Genomic DNA, 19503 nt, shown 5'->3' on the forward strand with positions numbered 1-19503 from the left:
CAACAAAGTAATTTATTTTTTTTCCTGAGAGACTAAATTCAGTACAATATTTGTTTTCATAACATTCAACATGTTTTATGTCAAACTTAACCACTTTCTATGCAGTGACTGTGGTGGAGTGGTCTATTTTATTTGACTACCCTCAATGTAATTCATTTGGTAGTTCTGAGCATATCAGTGATCAAAATGTTTCTCCCTACAGTTACTCCTGCATTCTCAATCAGTTTCTTCCGCACATCATCTAAAGAAAATTTATGTGGTGTGATTACACTCTTTTTTCAATACCAGGATTTCTAAAGCTAAGAAAAAACACTAACATCAAAACATCAGTGTTTCTAGTCAAGGATATTTCAATTAAATTTCATCAGTACATTATATTATAGTTTAACTCATGCTAGAAACTTTAAAACCCAAGATCTTCTGAGTCACATAATACCAACATTTCATATTAATGAATAAATTATTCGGGTTCTAATACAAAGATAGTAAGTGATGAGAAACAGAAAAAGCCAAGCTTTCAAGTGTTCTTTTTTAAAAAATACAGAAGCAAACAAATGAACATAACTACACAAAATATACACTTAACTAATTGGCAGAACTAAACTAAAGATTAACCTAAAAAATACATTTGAGAACTTCGTGATACCCTCATCAAAGACAGCAAACTAAGGGTATTAAAACAAGAGTCATTATTTTAGTTACTAGGCATCGAGTCTAAAAGATCCAGATAAAGGAATGTTTTATTTTGATTCAATCAAATACTTTGAAATTGGAAATATTTAATAATTGATAGTATAATTAAAATTTAAAGAATATACACTAATGATTTGAACAGGTTTTATAGTCAGTAACTTGCATGGTTTTCACACTGGCACTTTCATCACTAATTTAGGAGAATCAGATGCATTTCCCTCCATATACTTAGACACTAAGATTTCAAATTCATAAATATGGTAGTATTTTAAATATTAAATTTTTACATGAATATTGGGTTTATCCTTGTTTTCCTTTGTTTCCTAGGTATTATCCAGTTTTGTAAGGAAAATACTTTTAAATCACAATCAAAACTTGTCTTGGTTACTAAACTGTAGCCATAATTGGGTTACAGTCACTTAGACTCATTATTTGGAATTATACTTACTAAGGCAGAACTAAATGAAACTTATCTCCTAGAAGAATTTCACATTTGCATTTACCTGCACTGAAGAATGGATTTAAGCAATTTTTAGCTGTAAGGGGATATTTAATTAAATAAACTTGCTATCTTTGACTACTCAGAACTCCTAGAGTAATCAATTTTACCTTTGAGTTCACTTTAAACTGTATCTGATTCATTCCAAGCAGATTTTTAAATAGAAGTTAGACTTCATTGAAGTATTAACTTTAAATCTGAAAGAAAATTAATGTACTGAAAGTTTGACAAGTTCATTAAAAATTTTAGCACATCTTGATACATTTACTTCTCAGCTTTTTAACTCTTCCTTCTGCTGGCATCTCCTTAATGTTTGTTTGTTTCACCTCTCTGGTTCATTGGATTGCTACTATTTATGCTTTCATGGACTTTATCTTCACAATTTACTAGCTCTTGGAAAGCCTTTTCCATATCAGCTTGGCCCGATGTACTTGCTGTTTTTGGCAAGGTCATCTGCAGTGCACACCATAGGGTAGTGCGTGCTTTCCGAGTAGCTACACACATCTCTTTAATTGCTGTAGCAAGAGCAAAAACATCTGCAAAATAAATATGGTTATTGCTGATTATTCACTTAAATACCCCTTACATCTTAAGCAGCTCAGTGCTGTTGCTACTAAATGATCAAACATTATGTATTTACAAAAATGATGGTTAAGCTAATGAAGTACTTAGCAATAACTATGCTTTGATAAAAGAGACTGTATCTATCTTAAGACAGATATTATAATTAAGTGCATAAAATTAACAAAAGAGAACAACATACTTTGGAATTTAATTTGTTTTTTAGATAAGTATTAATTTTAGAAATCTAGTCTTTTGGGCTGGAGAGATGGCTCAGCAGTTAAGAGAACTGGCTACTCTTCCAGAGGTCCTGAGTTCAGTTCCCAGGAACTACATAGTGATTCACAACTATATGTAATAGGATATGATGCCCCCCTCTTCTGACATGCAGGTATACATGCAGAGCACTCATCCATAAAATATAAATAAATAAAATTCAAACAAACAAACATTATACCTCTGTCATCTTGGCACCTAGGCACTCCTTGTCTTTGCCGATTTGAAGCATTAACAATTTCATCCTTTCTACGTGACTGTACAATGTGAATCGACTCCAAGTGTCTATCAAGAGCAGTAGAGATATTAGCATGAAGAGGAGAGCTTCGAAGACGTTCCATTTTGCCTAGTAAAGTCACAACCTGAGGGAAACATTTAAATTTTGTAAGGCAAACACGTCTTTAATGAAACAATAATCATTCAGTAATAAACAGATGCTTATTGTGTTCTGCAGTATGCTACGGGAAAGGAAAGGGGGAAGTCTTTATACCTGCTTCTGTATGTTAATTCTAAAAGTTGTAGTTGATGACTGAGAATAATAATGAAAAATAAAATATTGAACACAGGCCGGGCGGTGGTGGCGCACCCCTTTAATCCCAGCACTCGGGAGGCAGAGGCAGGCGGATCTCTGTGAGTTCGAGGCCGGGCTGGACCGATAGCCTCCAAAACAATACAGAGAAACCCTGTCTCGTAAAAACCAAAAAAAAAAAAAATATTGAACACAGTCATGTTACTGACAGTGCAAAGACAAGATCTGATATTGTTTTTGGCAACTCTATAAACAGAGGACCGTTAGTAAGAATCACCTAAAAGAAATTTGAGTTAAAGGGACAAGTACAGCTGGGCCTTAATCCCAGCACCTGAGACAGAGGCAGGCAGATCTCTAAGTTCAAGGCACGGACCACGCAGCCCGAGCTGCATAATGAGACTGTCTCAAAAAAAAAAAAAAAAAGGAAAATAAATAAATAAAGGACAAGAACTATTCCTAATTAATCCTGATCTCAACAAGTTCTTTTTTCAGGTTTCCAATGTTTTCTTTTTGGAAATAAGAAACAGATTATTGTAACTAACAGCTTTTGTTTTTTTGGTAAGAGATTTAGCACACACATTTGTGTGCTAGTGTGTCAGTCTGGTATGTCTTTGTGTATGTCTGTATGTACTTGAAGAGGCCCCAAGAGGGTATGAGAGTTTCTGAAGCTAAGTTATAGGCTGTTCTGCAGCCAACTGTGGGTACTAAGAACCAAACTCATGTTCTCTGGAAGAGCAGGAAGCACTCTTAGCATCTGACACATCTCTCCAGCCACACCCGTTAGTTTTAAGGCACCCACAATACAGACATCACAGATTTAAGTTTACTTTGAAATGATATATTATATGCTAGTGAAAATCTGCAGTGATTTCAGTGCTGGGATTACAGGTGTACACCACCATACCTGGTTTATGTGGTGCTAGGGCTTTTTGTGTATACTAGACAAGCATTCTATCAACTGAGCTACATTATCTCCAGTACCAAGAAAGTTCCCAATCTTTTTGTTAGTGAGTTTTGAAAATAGCACCAGATGTACTGGAGAGATGGCTAAGTAGTTAAGAGCACTGACTGCTCTTCGGGTCTCCAGTTCAATTCACCACAACCACATGGTAACCCGTAACCATCTATAGTGGTATCTGATGCCCTCTTCTGGTATAAAGGGGTACATGCAGATACCACATTCATATACATAAATCTTTTTAAAAAATATTTTTAATCCTAGCACTTGGGAGGCAGAGGCAGGTGAATCTCTGAGTTCAAAGACAGCCTGGTCTACAAGACAAGTTCCAGGACAGCCAGGGCTACACAGAGAAACCCTGTCTCGGGGAAGTGGGAGGTATGGACCACACAGTAAGAAAAACCAACCCCCTCCCCGCAAAAAGAAGATGGCACCAGCGCTAGGGAGATGAGTTGCTAGATAAAGTGCTTGCCACACAAGTCAAGTACCAGAGTTCAGATCACCAGCACTCATATGTATATCTTTCCAGCCTGCCTATATAATACCAGTGCTTCAGAGGCAGAGAGAGGATCCCCTGGGCAAACTGCTGAGCTATGTGTTCAAGTGAGAGATCCTGCCTCAGTATATATGGTGGAGAACGAATAAGGAAGATACTCAATACCGACCTCTGGCCTCAACGGGTGTGTACACTCACATACATTTATGCCCTCACATGTGTGCCCACAGATGTAATATACACACACACACACATATTTGCATGTATATCACACTTTCATGAATGCGCAAAGTTAAAATGTCATTGGGTATATTAAATTAGTATGGGAAGTACATTTAATATGCCTAACGTGTTTCAAAATCTAAACAATGTAAATTAAGGAACTTTTTGATTAATCAACATGTGAGTATCAAGGAAGTAAAATAATTATCACTGGGAACTAATTATTAACAACTCTATCACAAGTGTTAAATATTTTCCTCCTACTGTACACCAGTCATATCCTTGAGGGGTAAATAGATAAAAAGGATGCAAAAACTCCAGTGAGCTAAAAATTATGTTTCTAAATAGGGGAGGGACAAGAGGATAATAGAGACAAGAAAGACATGTTGTGTTTTATCATGTAGAATCTACATTTAAATGTGTATGACAAAAGCAAAGCAATTACTTAAAGGAGAAGGGAACAAAGAAGGTAATGGGCAGGTGATGAGCAATGTGCAGTGAGATGGATTATGGAAATTTAATTTTTTGTTTTTAACATTTTAAAAGATCTATTGTGTGTGTGTGTGTGTGTGCGTGAGCATGTACACGGGATGCACGTGAATGTAGGTGCTCACAGAAGTCAGAAAAGGGGACTGGATTCCCTGTTGCTAGAGTTGGTGGTTGAGCTGCCTGACAAGGGGCTGTGAATTGAACTCGAGTCTTCTGCATGCTCATAACTACTGAATCATCTCTGCAGCATCTACATTTATTTTTCTATGTACATATGTGGACATACATATGCATATGTGAAAATCAGAGGATAACTTACAGGAGTTGGTTCTCTCTTTCCATTCACCATGTGGATTCTAGGGATCCAACTTAGGTCATCAGCCTCAGCATGAAGTACCTTTACACACTTTAAAGTGTTGGACTTTAATAGCATTCTTTCCACTGGAGATTAGTTGCCAATATGGGTTTAAAGTGAGATTCTTCAGATTACTAAAAATAATATGTTGTGGTGCTGAGAATGGAACTCAAGGCTTCACACATGTTAAGGATATGTCTACCACTGATTGACAACTATCTTTAGCCCATTCAAATTACTTATTAAATGACTACAAATTAAAAGACTACGGAACTATTCTTGTATTACCCAAATATTCATCATAGTTATAGAACCAAAGATGAATGTATTTGAGTTGTGGTGGGAAGGTGGCTCAGTCAGTAAAATGCTAACTGAGCAATCAGGAGAACCTCAGTTTCAGATCCCCAGCACCCATGTTTTTGTTTCTTTGTTTTAAAAACAAAACATAGTGGTGTGCACCTGTAATCCCAGTGCTGAGGCAGCGGAGACAAGAGGATACTTCCTAAATTTTGCTAGTACGGTAGCCTAAGTTAATCGGCAAGCTGCAGGTTCAGTGAGACCCTCTCTCAAAAAACTAAGGTGGAACGCAATTGAGGAAGACACTCAATATCAACCTGTGGCCTCAATAGGCACATGCACGCTTGCGTACACGCACACACACACACACACACACACAAAATAATTTTTTTCAGCTATATGTAAGTGATTTTACTGTGTTTTTTGTTTTTTTGAGCCCAGGTTGTTCTCAAACTCACTATTATAGCTGAGGCTGGCCTTGATCCTCCTGCCTATACCTTCCAAATACAGAGATTTCATACATATGCCATCACACATGTGTGATAATAAAACCCTTCACAACTCTAACTTGTTAAAATTCTTTAAACTTCTATCAAGTAATTTAAAAAAGACCATTATTGGATGCTTTTACAACTTACTCTGGCTTGTTCTCGAAGTTCATCCACAATTAAGCGATCAACTCTGGATGGGTTGGAAGTCAATCTTGGAATCGGAGTATTATTAGTACTGGATACTTTTTTTCCTGGATAATTCTTGGCAAGGGCTAGTTCAGTCTGCAAAATATAATTTTTAGATACTAGCTTTTAAAAAGCAAACATTTTTCACAATTCTAAGAAATAGAAAAATTTGCCTTTAAATAAAATTGTTTTAGTATCAAAATACAACTAATATAAAGCACAGTTACATGCTAACTTAGAAAATGAAAATCTGAGCTGGGCAGTCGTGCCACACACCTTCAATCCCAGCAGCTGGGAGGCAGAAGCAGAAGGATCTCTGTGAGTTTGAGGCCAGCCTTATCTACAGAGTGAGTTCCAGGACAACCAGGGTTACACAGACAAACCCTGTCTCAAAAAAAAAAAAAAAAAAAAAAAGACAAAAACCAAAAACCAAATATAAACCATAATACTATAATATTTTTCTTATATATACTTTAATACTCTCCAACAATTTAATATTTTAAAAAAGAAGAAAACTGCCAGGCGGTGGTGGCACATGCCTTTAATCCCAGCACCTGGAAGGCAGAGGCAGGAGGATCTCTGTGAGTTCAAGATCAGTCTAGCTAATTCCAGGGAAGCCTCCAAAGCTACAGAGAAACCCTGTCTTGAAAAAAAAAGAAAAGAGGAGAAGGAGAAGGAGGAGAAGGAGAAGACCGGTGGGGGGGTGTGTGAGTGGCACATGCCTTTGATTCTAGCACTCCGGAGGCAGAGGCAGGTGGACCTGTGTGAGGCCAGCCTGGTCTACAGAGTGAGTTCCAGGATAGGCTCAAAGCTACACGGAGAAACCCTGTCTCAAAAATCCAAACAACAACAACAAAAAACTTCATAGAAAATTTAAAAGAGATGATAACTCTTTCAAAGCCCTGATCTTTCAATCTTTAAATAACCTAGCTAAGACTTTATAGCAATGAATTTAAAAATTATAGAATAATTCAGCTTAGAAATAAGTACTCTTAAACCACACTGATGTAAACAAAGACAAGCAGATTGAATGTACTGATACTTCTCAATGGGTAGTTGTTACCTTTTTTCTCTCCTTTTCTAATGCTCTCCATTGTTCATAGCACTCTTCTAGACGAATATGAAGTTCACTAGCTGGTCCACTACGGGTTTTAATTGGTCTTTGAAATCCAAATGTTGGCACAAAGCCAGAAAAGGAATTATCACCATACATCATATCATTAAAATAAGGATATAAATGGCTTAAGTCATCATAAGAAAACAAATCATAGGAATCCAACAGTGGAACAACTGAGTGGCCAAATGGGTGAGTAGATCTTAGGGGAAACCCATTTGAACCAAGTTGTTGAAAACCCTGATTATGTCTTAAATCTCCCATCATATAATTATTAGAAAAGCATGAGGCCTGTGTGCGATTCACACGGCTATTAATACTGCTGTCTCCACTTCCTTGTCTGTGGCTATTAAAATGACCCTGTGACTCTAACAGATCTTGATATGTATTTTGAGGCAATCCATCAAAGTGCTTTGGAATGTCTTCAGGATCATAATGTCCACTCTGAGGCTTGGTTTGAAAATTATGTTTGTTTACATTTTCTATTATCCCATACTGTGAAGCTGAATAGCTATCACAAAATCCATTCTGCTGTTTTATTTTTTTCTCTGTGACCGATTCAAAGAGATTGTCTTCTCCAGTTTTTGTTAGTCCTTCCATGTGATTCACAGATTGAATTCTTTCTGCACCATTGTAACTAAAATCAAAACTAGAAAATGCTGAAGGATTTTCTTGGCAATACTTCTGAAATAAATTGCTATTTGAGGTTAAATTTGTAGATGATAGTTGAGGGAAATCTGAAGAATGGTTAGAACCCTTTGAAGCTGCAGTTAAATGACTATTTAATTTCATCAAGTTACCTTGATTTCGATAAGGAATAGGAAGGTTATTTTTTGTTTGAACATTCATCCAAGTTGGTCTGTTTAAACTGATACTTCCTGAAGATGTTGCTGCATTTGAGAATAAATTCACTGATTTAAAATATTCAGAGTTTAGAGGATCAGGCTTAGGAAACTGTTGCTTTTCAGGGACATTAGCAAAATCATTATTAGCTGGACAAGCTGTGTGAGGCTTTAGTCCATATTCTGATTTTAAGCCAAAATCAGTAGTGAATGCTGCTTCCTTTGCAAACTGTTTTTCTGTCAGATGTGGTGTTGGTTTTTGAAATGCAAAATTCTGCTGGTCAGGTATTGTCTCCTCCATTTTTTTCTGATTTGCTGGTTTAACTTGAAACAACTTCGTATAGGCATCTGCTTCCACAGTTGGTGTTTCAGGTGTGCCATTGGCTAAGTTTTTACCATCTTGAACACTAAAATTTGAACATTTGTTAAGCTTTGCCTTATTAGGATGAGCATATTCTGGGTATCTACAATAATCAGCATTTTCATTATATCTGTTAAATTGGGAAAGAAATATCTCTGCCCTTTTATGCTGCAATGGTGTTTCAAGACCTTTAGCACATATTTTCTCTCTTCCATAAGAATAAGTATCAACTCCTGATTCTTTCATGATGTCAGACAGACCTGTTTGTGGTGTAAAACAGTTTTTGATAAATGGATATTCTTGGAAAGTTGCCTTAACTGTATCATTTGTCTGAATATTGTAACAATTAGAATGATCACTTCTTGAGAGGTACAACCATTGTTCTTCAAGGTCTAAACCAGTATATCCATGATAAAGTTCATCTATTTTTTGTTGTGGTGTGAGATTATTATTATGCAAGTATTGTTTTTCCACTGCTGACACAGATTCACCACTATAAAAAGCTTGCTGAGAAATAGCTGTATCTATTGGCCTTTTGGTTTCTGTTAAGAGGTCATGGTGATCTACAAATCTGCTTGTGTTCATTGGCCAAACTGACTTTAAATTGGAGGAGCAGGTCCTGGAACAAGTAAACATATTTAATTACAATGTAAGTCTTGGAGACTTTATCTCCTCTGGAAACATTAGGAAAGATTCCAAAAGCAAACAGTAACACAAAACAAAAAACCATTTCTCTTACCCAATCTTTCCCAACCCTCACTAATAAACTACCACTGCTTTCAAACAAGTCAATCATATGAAATGTGCTATCTACTCAAAGAGTTGTGTGCCAGGGGCTGGAGCGATGGCTCAGAGGTTAAGAGCATTGGCAGCTCTTCCAGAGGTCCTGAGTTCAATTCTCAGCAACCACATGATGGCTCACAGTCATCAGTAATGAGATCTGGTGCCCTCTTCTGGCATGCAGGAATATATGCAGACAGAACACTATACATACATAATAGATAAATAAATCTAAAGAGCTGTGTGCCAAATAAATGTGAAGTAGTAAGAGGCCACATAGAGGATAGCACAAGTCATTTACTAATGTTTGTGATGCTGGCATAAACAAGCTTACTGCACTGCCAGTTGTTAATATGTATAGGACATAGCTATGTGTTAATATATACTAGGTGATGATAATGACTGTGTTACTAGTTTATGCATCTACTGTAGTATTTTTTAAATTTTCAGGTTTGTTTTGATTATTTTTAATTATGTTTATGTGTATGTGTCTGCATGTGGGTGTGTCCATGTGTGTTCAGTTTCCTGAGGCCAAAGGCATTAAACCACCTAACCCTGGAAATACAAGTTTGTGAACCATCTCACATGGGTGCTGAAAAATGAGCTTGGGTTTTTTGGAAGAATAGCAAGTACTCTTAACCAATGAGGCATCTTTCCAGACCCTCTAGATTTTTGTTGCCCGTTTATTTTTAACTGTAAAATGTTCATTACATTAGCAGCAGCCTTGTGTATTCTATGGTTACACTGTCTCTCATTTCTCTGTCTTGTTTGTATATTTGTAGACAGTGTCTTGTTATACAGCCAAAGTCAACCTCAAATGCTTAAACCCTCTAGGTAGCTATCCCAGGATGACCTCCTACTCTTAGTCCAAACAGAGATTACAAACATGTGCACCCACTCAGAGCACTTCAGTTACTGTGTGTCTTTTGTCTACATCAAGAAGCCACACTGAATGATTAACCTACACCATTTAGCTTTGGGTAAGGACTGTTGCCATGACAGTGAAATAGTTTAATGATGCATTTCTTGGAACCTATCTCCATCATTAAACATTGCATGACTATATGCATTTTAATTTTAATATCTTCACCACACTTTTCTAAAAATCATTAACCAAGGCCTGAGGTAGACTTTAGGGTCTTACATGAATTTATTTTATACTAAGAAGATAGTAAGTTTTTCCTTTGAATAGATTATTATACAAAGTGTATTGACCACACTTTTTAATGAAAAAAGAAGTGTTTTGCTTAAAATATTTTTGAAACTAAATTAATTTAACTAGTTACATATGTATGGCATATTTTCTTATTTATTAATAGGGCACTTGGGTAATAGGGCTTCCACACCCAAATAAAACAATTAAAACATGAATAAAATCCATATGTACTTCTGCAATGAGTAAGGAGTTTTATCCTTCAAGGTCTAAGTTTAAAGCTTCTTGGTTTAGCCAAACTTTAGCTCATGAACTCAAGGAAAAAAACTATGAATTATGCAAGAATATTTTTCAAATCAAAGTTCTTAAGCAAATAAAACTTTAGGCTGAACTTTCAATTGTATGGAAAGTACTTCAGCAAAATCAAGGCTCCTAGAAACATATTTGAAAATACCTATTAACCTATGATCCACTGTTAAATAAAAACAAATGTTAAACAACAAGGTACCCTGGTATATGTCAATTAAAAGGTTTATTATACACTATAAAGCTTTTATACTAACCCTTCAGCAAAATATGGCTGTGACTTATCCTGTTCTTCCAAAATGTTAGACACAAGTCCATATAAGTCTGTTTCACTGCCATAGTCATTTCTTTCGGTCTGAATCCTAAAAATGAATATCATATATAAACTATCTTATTTATTAAAATATATCAATTTCTCCTTCCATACATACTCCATTCTTTTTCTTTTTTAGTCATTTTTTTCTTTCATGGTGCTAAAGATCAAACCCAGGACCTCATTCATGCTACACAAGTATCCTAATCCTGAGCTACCTTTCCATCCCCTCTTACCATCTTTTCTGTAAGATATTTAGATTGACTCTATACATCATTTCAAACACGGAAACGACAAGAACATTTTCTAAGTTATATCTAGTTTACATGATGTTTATTTCTCATTTCTCTATAACATATGCTATTAATTTTAAGTGATCAAGATACAAATTTCTGGGGCTGGAGAGATGGCTCTGCAGTTAAAAACACTGGCTACTCTTCCTGAGGACCCAGGTTCAATTCCCAGCACCCACAGGGCGGCTCACAATCATCCTTACTCTAGTTTCAGAGGGCCCGAAGCCCTTTCCTGGCCTCCTTAGGTATCTGGTATGCACATGGTATGCAAATACACATGCAGACAAAATGCCCACACACATAGAATAAAAACAAATCTTTAAATTAAAAAAATACATCTGAATCAGAGTGTTAGATAAATGCTTGATACCACACCTGAAAGCATGTTTAGTTCAATTATACATCTGTTCAGTTTTTTCATTTGTTATTTGAAAACCAAATGAAAATGGGCATAGTGGCATACTCCTTCAATGCTTCCACAGGTAGAGGCAGGCAGATATCTATGACTTCAAGGCCAGCCTGGTCTACAGAGTGAATTTCAGGACAGCCAGGATTATATAGAGACACTGTCTCAAAAAAGAAAACAACAAAAACAAAAACTGAGTTGTTTGAGACAACCTTAGGTAACCTTCCTGAATCAAAAAAAGGGGTAATTTTTTTCTTATTTTCTTTCCAATGCTTCAGATTGTTGGGATATTAGAAATAAGAATATATTTGCCTAACACTAAAATATTTCATTGAGAAAGGTAAACACTAGTAGTCATCTAGTTATCTGTTGAATGGATAATTACTTGAGATATTAAAATGATATTACAAGGGTATGTGACTTACAAACTATACATTGAACAAACGCTGGTGCCATCAAGTCTAATACTTTTCCCACTATACAGTGTTTATAAAGATTCAATATGAAATTTTCTTTGTATATAAGATCTAGAATTTTTTCACTTAACATTTGACAAATCATTAATACTTATCATTGTGGAAGAAAAGACAGAGTGGCCAAGGTAAGGTTTTACTTTTCTTTAACACACATTTGTGAAATTTTTTTTTCTCTCTCTCTCTTTTTGACATAGACCTCACTATGTAGCTCTGGCTGTTCTGAAGCTCACTATGTAGATCAGACTGGCCTTGAACTCACAGAGATCTGCCTGTCTCTGCCTCCTGAGTGCTGCATTGATGGGAGTGTGCCACCATACATGGCCCTTGAATTTTTCAACAGCATCTATTAACTTCAATTATTTTTGAAGAATTGTGTATTATATAGTCTAGTATTTCATTACCCAGAATTTTAAATTTTCAATGTTTTTAATTAGTAGGATTCAACAAATACCTGCTTCCTTGTTAAACTAAAGATACATCAAGCCTGTTAATAGGTCCTTTACATGTAATTAAATAAGCTTAAGACATCACTCCTAAGCTTCTCCTTCTAACAGATTTCTGTAATGTTATATATATGTGTCTATATATACATATATTTTATTTTTTGTTTGTGAGCCTAGCCTTTAAATGGCTGAGCCATCTCTCCAGCCCATACACACACACACACACACACACACACACACACACACACACACACACACACACACACAGTATGTATATATCAGGCTGTCCTTGAACCCACAGAGTTCAAGGATTAAAGGCAGGTACCACCACACCTGGCTCTATTCTCTTTTTAAATCCTCACTTGCAAGTCATTGGTATGTTATTATGGTCGTTATCTTCATTACTGTAAGACTATAAAGACAACAATATTTACTGTATTAGTTCTATTTCCCCTAGGTAAATGAATATTTAACATGCCGTAAGTTCTTATTGTTTGCAGGATAGAAAATACTTTAAAATTTTCATATTATGCCAAATGGTGTTGGCTAACACCTTTACTCCCAGCACTCGGGAGGCAGAGGAAGGCGGATCTCTGTGAGTTCGAGGCCAGACTGGACTCACAGCCTCTAAAACAATGCAGAGAAACCCTGTCTCATAAAACCAAAAAAAAAAAAAATCCCAGCACTCGGGAGGCAGAGGCAGGAGGATCTCTGTGAGTTTGAGACCAGCCTAGTCTACAAGGCTACACAGAGAAACCTTGTCTCGAAAAATCAAAAAAAAAATTTAAAGAAATTTGAAACTATGCATTACTGCAATCCCAGCACTCAAGAGGTAAAAGCAGGATAACAAACGTTAACTAAAAAGTATACACAGATACTTGTCTAGTTTAAGGTTTCTTAAAACTTTGATGAACATAAAACTATAATCCCACAATATTAAAATAAAAGAAATAAAAATCCAATATACTTTGATCCCTGTGTAATCAGACTTAAAAAAACAACTCATTTAGCCTGAGGAATTTATTCATTTACCTGTTCTTTACACTGATCTGCGAACTAGGAGGCTGTTTAATGTCGTCTCCGTAAGTAGACCATGGTGCATAGAAGAGTGAGGAGTCTAAAGAACTTGCATATTCTGTTGATGAAGAGAGTGGAGTGCAGGTCTGTCTTAGGTCTACATTGTCTTCATTCTGATATTTTAAAGAAATATTTGTAAATCAGAGAGATCAAAATTTCATTTATCAGAGTATTAACAAAATAATAAAACAGAAAACAGAGCAATGCAGGTGTTAGAAGCTGGGATAACAGCATTCAACTCAAGCACATAATTATCTACTCAAGAACTCTGCCAAAATCTGGAATATAAACATTTGCTGACCATCCCAATCCACTGAAATTCCTCAACTCTGTTACACCACGGATGCTGAAGCAACTACAGATAGTACATAAACAAATGACCATATTTGTGTTGCAATAAATTTTATGTACAAAAAGTCATTGGGATCTTTGTTAAACTAAAGACACATCAAGTCTTCATTAACAGCTCCCTTATGTTAGAAAAAAGGGGATCAGCAAGTGAGATGGTTCAATGAGTGAAGGTACTTGCCACCAATTCTCATGACTTGAGTTTACATCTCCAGAACCCATGTGATGGAAGGAGAGAGCCAACTCTTCCAAGTTGTCCTCTGACTTCCACACATGTGTCATGGACACAGTGCCATGTCTCCCACCCTGCAAAACATGGTGAGTGTAGTCTTTTTTAATTCATAAAGGCAGGAGCAAAGATGTGGCTCAGAGGGTAAAACTGCTTGTCCTTGAATGCCTGCTGACCTGAGTTCTATACTTGCAACACACAATGGAGAGAACTCCACAAGTTATCCTCTGAGCCATGAAATGTGTGCACTTATATTCACATGTGCACATCATACACAATAATAATCTTAACTTAAGGTTTAAGTTAAAAATAATAGAAGTGGCCGGGCGTTGGTGGCGCACGCCTTTAATCTCAGCACTTGGGAGGCAGAGGCAGGCGGATCTCTGTGAGTTCGAGGCCAGGCTGGACCGACAGCCTCCAAAACAATACAGAGAAACCCTGCCTCGTAAAACCAAAATAATAATAATAGAAGTGGACATCTTTTCTTTAGGTCTGTCTTTGCAACAACTTATTGAGAGCTATAATTGCTGTGGTTTTAATCTTTTAAACACAGAAGACTGTGTGGATATTACTGGTATTATTTTAAGTAAATTATATATAAAATTCACTTTTTTTCCTAAATAGGGTCTCATGTAGTCCAGGCTGGCCATGAACTCACCAGGAGTGGCCTAAAATTTTGATCTTCCTGCCTCTCTCAAGTTCTGGTATTAGCAGTACATCACCATGGCCAGCTTTACAAATGTCTTCAATGAAAAACATGCAGCTATGTAAAACTCTAATTTTCACATAAATCCCACATGTATTATTTTGGTTAGTCAACTTAGGAAACAAGTATCTCTTTGTTGCTGTTGTGTCAGGGTCTTCCTCTGTAGCTCAGGCTGGCTTGGAACTCACTTTATAGCCTAAACTGGACTTGAACTCACAGTAATCCTCCTGTCCCAGATTCCTAAACACTGGGATTACAGGCAGAGCCCCACCTGGCTTCTCTAGTTAAAAACAAAGAAACTGGGTCTGAGAATATAGCTCAGTGGCAGGATACTAGCCTATTTATCACAAAAAACAAAAACAAGGCAACAGATTACTCAGCAAATACATGACAAATTAAGCCAAAACTCAAGATCTTACTTCTAACCAAGAGCCCTTTTCACAACTTTTAAAATTTGAGCCTACTTTGTATTTCCAATAGATATTGTAAAATAAATAATTAAAAAGATAAATAGCATCTCTTTGGAGATACAAGGAAATGGTTGTGATGGCACTCATCTGTAATCCCAGCACTTGTGAGATGGAGGCAGGAGGATTAGTTCAAGGTTAGCCTCAGCTATATGATGAGGTCGAGACCAGCTTGGTCAGTATCAGACTCTGTCTCAAAACCTAAAGTTGACCTTGTATGTCTGATCATTCTCCCTCCACCTTTCCAGCACTAGGATTACAGGCTTGTGCCATCATACCCACTTTATGCAGTACTAGGTATCACACTCAGAACTGTGTGTGTGCTATGTACTTTTTGATAAACAATCAACTAAAATAATATGGTGAGAGATAAATGGACACTCTTCTGTTAAAATATATATGGAAGTTTGGTAATATATAAATATTTGGGTCAATGTTTATTGCTTATACACTTTTCTTAAGTGTTAAGTACTGACATCTGTCAGTACTCTGAAAGCAGTTTGTTTTTTTAAATTTTATGTGCATTGGTAGCGTTTGTTTGTTTGTTTTTGCCTGGATGTCTATGTGAGGGTGTCAGATCCCCTGGAACTGGAGTTATAGACAGGTGTGAACTGCCATGTGGGCACTGGGACTTGAACCCCGGTCCTCTGGAAGAGCAGCCAGTGTTCCCAACCACTGAGCCACCTCTCTAATTCCCGCTTATATACTTCATATACGTAAAATAATTGAATGGAATTAGTCCCAAGTAAATTTTAGTAGAAAGGTAATTATAGACAATAGCAAAGACATCTGGTCTTGAGAATGAGAAGATTTTGATTTCAGGGACTGGGGACCATACCTCAGTTTTCGGAGTGCATGTTTAGCATACACGAAACCCAATTTCAAGGCTAGCATCTCTTAACCAGGGCCTGGTGGCCACATCTAAAATCTCACCTCTGGAGCAGTGGAGGCAGAAAGATCAAAAGTTCATTGTCACACTCAGCTACATGAATTAAAGGCCAGTCTGGGTTATTATGAGACTGATTTTTTAAAAAGAAGGCCAGGATGACTGATCTCTGAGTCCAAGGTCAGTCTGATCTACAGAGGTCATTTCAAGACAGCCAGGGTACACAGAGAAGAGAAACCCTGTCTTGAAAGAAAAGCAAAAAACAATCCCCCCAAAACAAACAAAAAACTCAACAATGTTTTAGTGAGTCTATATTAGATTATAAATGTAATAAAAATTAAACAGTTGCATGTAATTAAGGACATTATAAAGAAAATTAAAGGTATAAAAATACCTTTAAATTATCAAGTGTATTTGAACTAAAAACTGAAAGGAATGCTTAATATATAACAGTATCATCGTCTTACTAAATAAGCATGAATTTTCTTACACTACTGACACATTATATTGAGAACAGGACGGAAATGAGCCAATGAAAAATCTTTTCTCAGGGGCCTGGAGAAAGGGCACAGTGCTGCTCTTCAGGGGCCCCAAGTTCAAGTCCCAGAATCCACAGCTCTCAACTGTGTATAACTTATGTTCCAGTGGATCTAATACCTTCACACAGACATACATTCAGGCAAAAACATAAAATAAAAAGTCCTCTGAGCCGGGCGGTGGTGGCGCACGCCTTTAATCCCAGCACTCGGGAGGCAGAGGCAGGCGGATCTCTGTGAGTTCGAGGCCAGGCTGGACCGACAGCCTCCAAAACAGAGAAACCCTGTCTCGTAAAAACCAAAAAAAAAAAAAAAAAAAAAAAAAGTCCTCTGATTTCCTCATGTGTGCTATGACATGTTTCTGTCGCCCTGACCCGAAAAATTTTAATTTTAAAAATTTAGGTTCTATATAGGACAATATAAATGAAGTTTAAAACTTAAAAAAAAAAAAAACTGTTTCCCCAGCTTTCTGATTCTGACTGTGGAGCTTTTTCTTTTCTTTTTTCTTTTTTTTCTTTCTTTTTTTTTTTTTTGGTTTTTACCAGACAGGGTTTCTCTGTATTGTTTTGGAGGCTATCGGTCCAGCCCGGCCTCGAACTCACAGAGATCTGCCTGCCTCTGCCTCCGGAGTGCTGGGATTAAAAGCATGCGCCACCACTGCCCGGCTTGTGGAGCTTTTTCAACACACATGGGACTCGAGTTATGTAGCTCTGAGGTACAGAGTGCATAGTGAGTGCCAGGTCCTGGATTTGAGCTTTTATGTAAAACAATAAATAAATAAATAAATAAATAAATAAATAAATAAATAAATAAATAAGTAGATAAACAAATAAATAGGTAGATAAATAAATAGATTAAAAAATTAAAAAAAGAAGGAGTAGGGAAAAAAAGTGAAAATCTTTTCTGGTGCCGAAAACCGAAAAGATGGCTCAGTGGTCAGGCGCATGGCTGGCTCGTCCAGAGGACCCAGGTGCAATGGCAGCTCACATTTCAGGAGATCTGACGCCCTCTTCTGGTCTCCGGAGGTGGTGCACAGACACACATGGAGGAAAAACTACCATACATAGAAAAAAATTTTAAAGCTAAACAAGAAAAAAAAAAATCTCATTTCCAAAGCCGAGTGCGTATTGTGCGAACGCTATTTCAAATGTTTTCCTCTGGACCAGTGAGACGGCTTGGGGCACGGGGGTGCTTGCTGTTAATCCTGAGGACCTGAGTTCAAAGCCCAGGGCGAAACCTGACTGAAAAGTCCTCGGGTTTCCACGTCTGCCATGGCACATTTCCGTCCCCCTCTCCCCCAAAACATTAATTAAAAAAAAAAACGTGGGTTCTATTACAGGGTAATATAAGGGTAGTTTTTAAAATTAAAATTAAAAGAGAAAAAACGGCCACCACCCGTTTCCCCAGCTTTCTGACGCCGGCCGAGCTCTTTCGGCTCGCTCGCTCGCTGGCTGGGGAGTGGGAGCGGGGAGGGGCGGGACGCTGCGGAGGGGAGGGAGGGGGCCGGGGGCGCCTCTGTCAACGGACCTGCGATTTGTAGCAGTCATAGAAGGACGTGGAGCCGGTCAGCATCATGCTGTTGAACACGTCGGATAACCTACTGCTGGTGTCCACACTCAGGTTCCAGCAACGATTCGCGCTTCCCCGGAACGCCACCTTCGGCTGCTCGGGACAAGGAGACGCGGGGTGACCGTGGAGCGCGGCCCCGGGGGGGGCCACCACCTCGGGGTCCCCGCTTCCCTCCGCCCCGCCGCGCTCCGGCTCCGAGGGGCGGCCGCTCGACGCCCGCGCGCTCCACGGCCCCGACAGACGCCACAGCGGCCGCGCCGCCGCGCCTCGACAGGCCGACGACGGCGGCGGCGGCGGCGCCATCAGGCAGCCCTCGGTCGGCCCGGCCCGTCAGGCCTCGCCCCCACCCGCCGCTCGGCCCCGCGACCTGTCGGGGCTCCCCCCCCCACCCCCGCGCCGCCCTGCCGCCTCCAGGAAGCGTGCGGCCCGACGCGCCCGCTCCGCAGCGCCTCTCCCGGGCCGCCATCCTCGCAGCCCCGCCGGTTACCTCAGGTCCCTCCCTCAGGCTTTGGGGGTGACGGGGCCGGCAGGTGTCTCCGCCGCTCACCTCCATGGGGGCCCCCCCAGCTCCTCCTGGACTAGCTACAGCTGCCGGGGTACGGGGGTGAGGGAGGACGTCGAGGCCCAGCTCCCTCAGCCCGCACCCCACCGCTGCCGCAGCCGCCCTCGGCGCTGCCTGGAGCCCGTCTGCGGGTGGGGGGCCGAGCCGAGAGGGTGCGACACCGGAGAAGCCGTTACATTGCTACCCGTGGCTCGCGACTAGGCACCGGCCGCCGGCGCCCCGCCCAGCCCACGCCTAGGAGACCCGTCACCCCTCATCTCGCACCCCTCATTGGCCCGCCGCCCAGCCAATGGGCGACCGCGCCGGGGCCTGTTACCCCCCTGCGACAAGGCCACGAAGGAGCAGTTGGCCCACTTCGCTCTAGGCTGGCTCAGGCCACCTCGGAGATTTTTCCCGCCCAAAGTAAGCTCGTTCGGGATTGGTCGGAGTGGACGAGCGCCGGCGCGCTGATTGGCTGAGAGGAGGCGCGAGCCTACTGGCTTCGTAGCTGTGGCGCTTGGAAGATTAGGGAAATTGCACAGCAACCGGCCGAAGACCCTGGAGCCCTCGCCCAGCGCCCTGCGCCTACATCTTCATTTTGTATC

At 39.2% G+C, this 19503-nt stretch overlaps 1 protein-coding gene across 3 annotated transcripts; it reads right to left on the reverse strand.

The window, feature by feature from the left end:
• Positions 1-19116, reverse strand: Meioc (meiosis specific with coiled-coil domain). Of its 3 annotated transcripts, XM_005070114.4 has the most exons (8): positions 18845-19116; positions 18316-18450; positions 13572-13729; positions 10866-10970; positions 7116-8988; positions 6014-6148; positions 2211-2391; positions 1-1728 (listed from the first exon to the last, which is right to left on the reverse strand). In XM_005070114.4, exons 1-8 carry the CDS (start codon positions 18908-18910, stop codon positions 1499-1501), a joined length of 2883 nt encoding a protein of 960 aa, XP_005070171.1. In that variant the 5' UTR covers positions 18911-19116; the 3' UTR covers positions 1-1498. The 3 variants fall into 3 exon arrangements, with proteins under 3 accessions (XP_005070171.1, XP_040605750.1, XP_040605751.1); XM_040749816.1 differs by lacking the exons at positions 1-1728; positions 2211-2391; positions 7116-8988 and having other exon boundaries at positions 6063-6148; XM_040749817.1 differs by lacking the exons at positions 1-1728; positions 2211-2391; positions 7116-8988; positions 10866-10970 and having other exon boundaries at positions 6063-6148.
• Between the last annotated feature and the right edge of the window lie 387 nt (positions 19117-19503).

This window comes from Mesocricetus auratus, unplaced genomic scaffold (assembly GCF_017639785.1).
Source record: "Mesocricetus auratus isolate SY011 unplaced genomic scaffold, BCM_Maur_2.0 Super-Scaffold_100007, whole genome shotgun sequence".
Taxonomy (NCBI): domain Eukaryota; kingdom Metazoa; phylum Chordata; class Mammalia; order Rodentia; family Cricetidae; genus Mesocricetus; species Mesocricetus auratus.

Bases quoted from the DNA above. Each gene is read 5' to 3' on its own strand.
- Meioc (XM_005070114.4), bottom strand. From the start codon at position 18,910: ATGGAGGTGAGCGGCGGAGACACCTGCCGGCCCCGTCACCCCCAAAGC. The intron at 13,730-18,315 runs GTCCGTTGACAG...TTAAAATATCAG, and splicing joins ATGACTGCTACAAATCGCAG to AATGAAGACAATGTAGACCT. The intron at 1,729-2,210 runs GTATAATGTTTG...TTTATTTTGCAG, and splicing joins TAGGTGCCAAGATGACAGAG to ATGTTTTTGCTCTTGCTACA.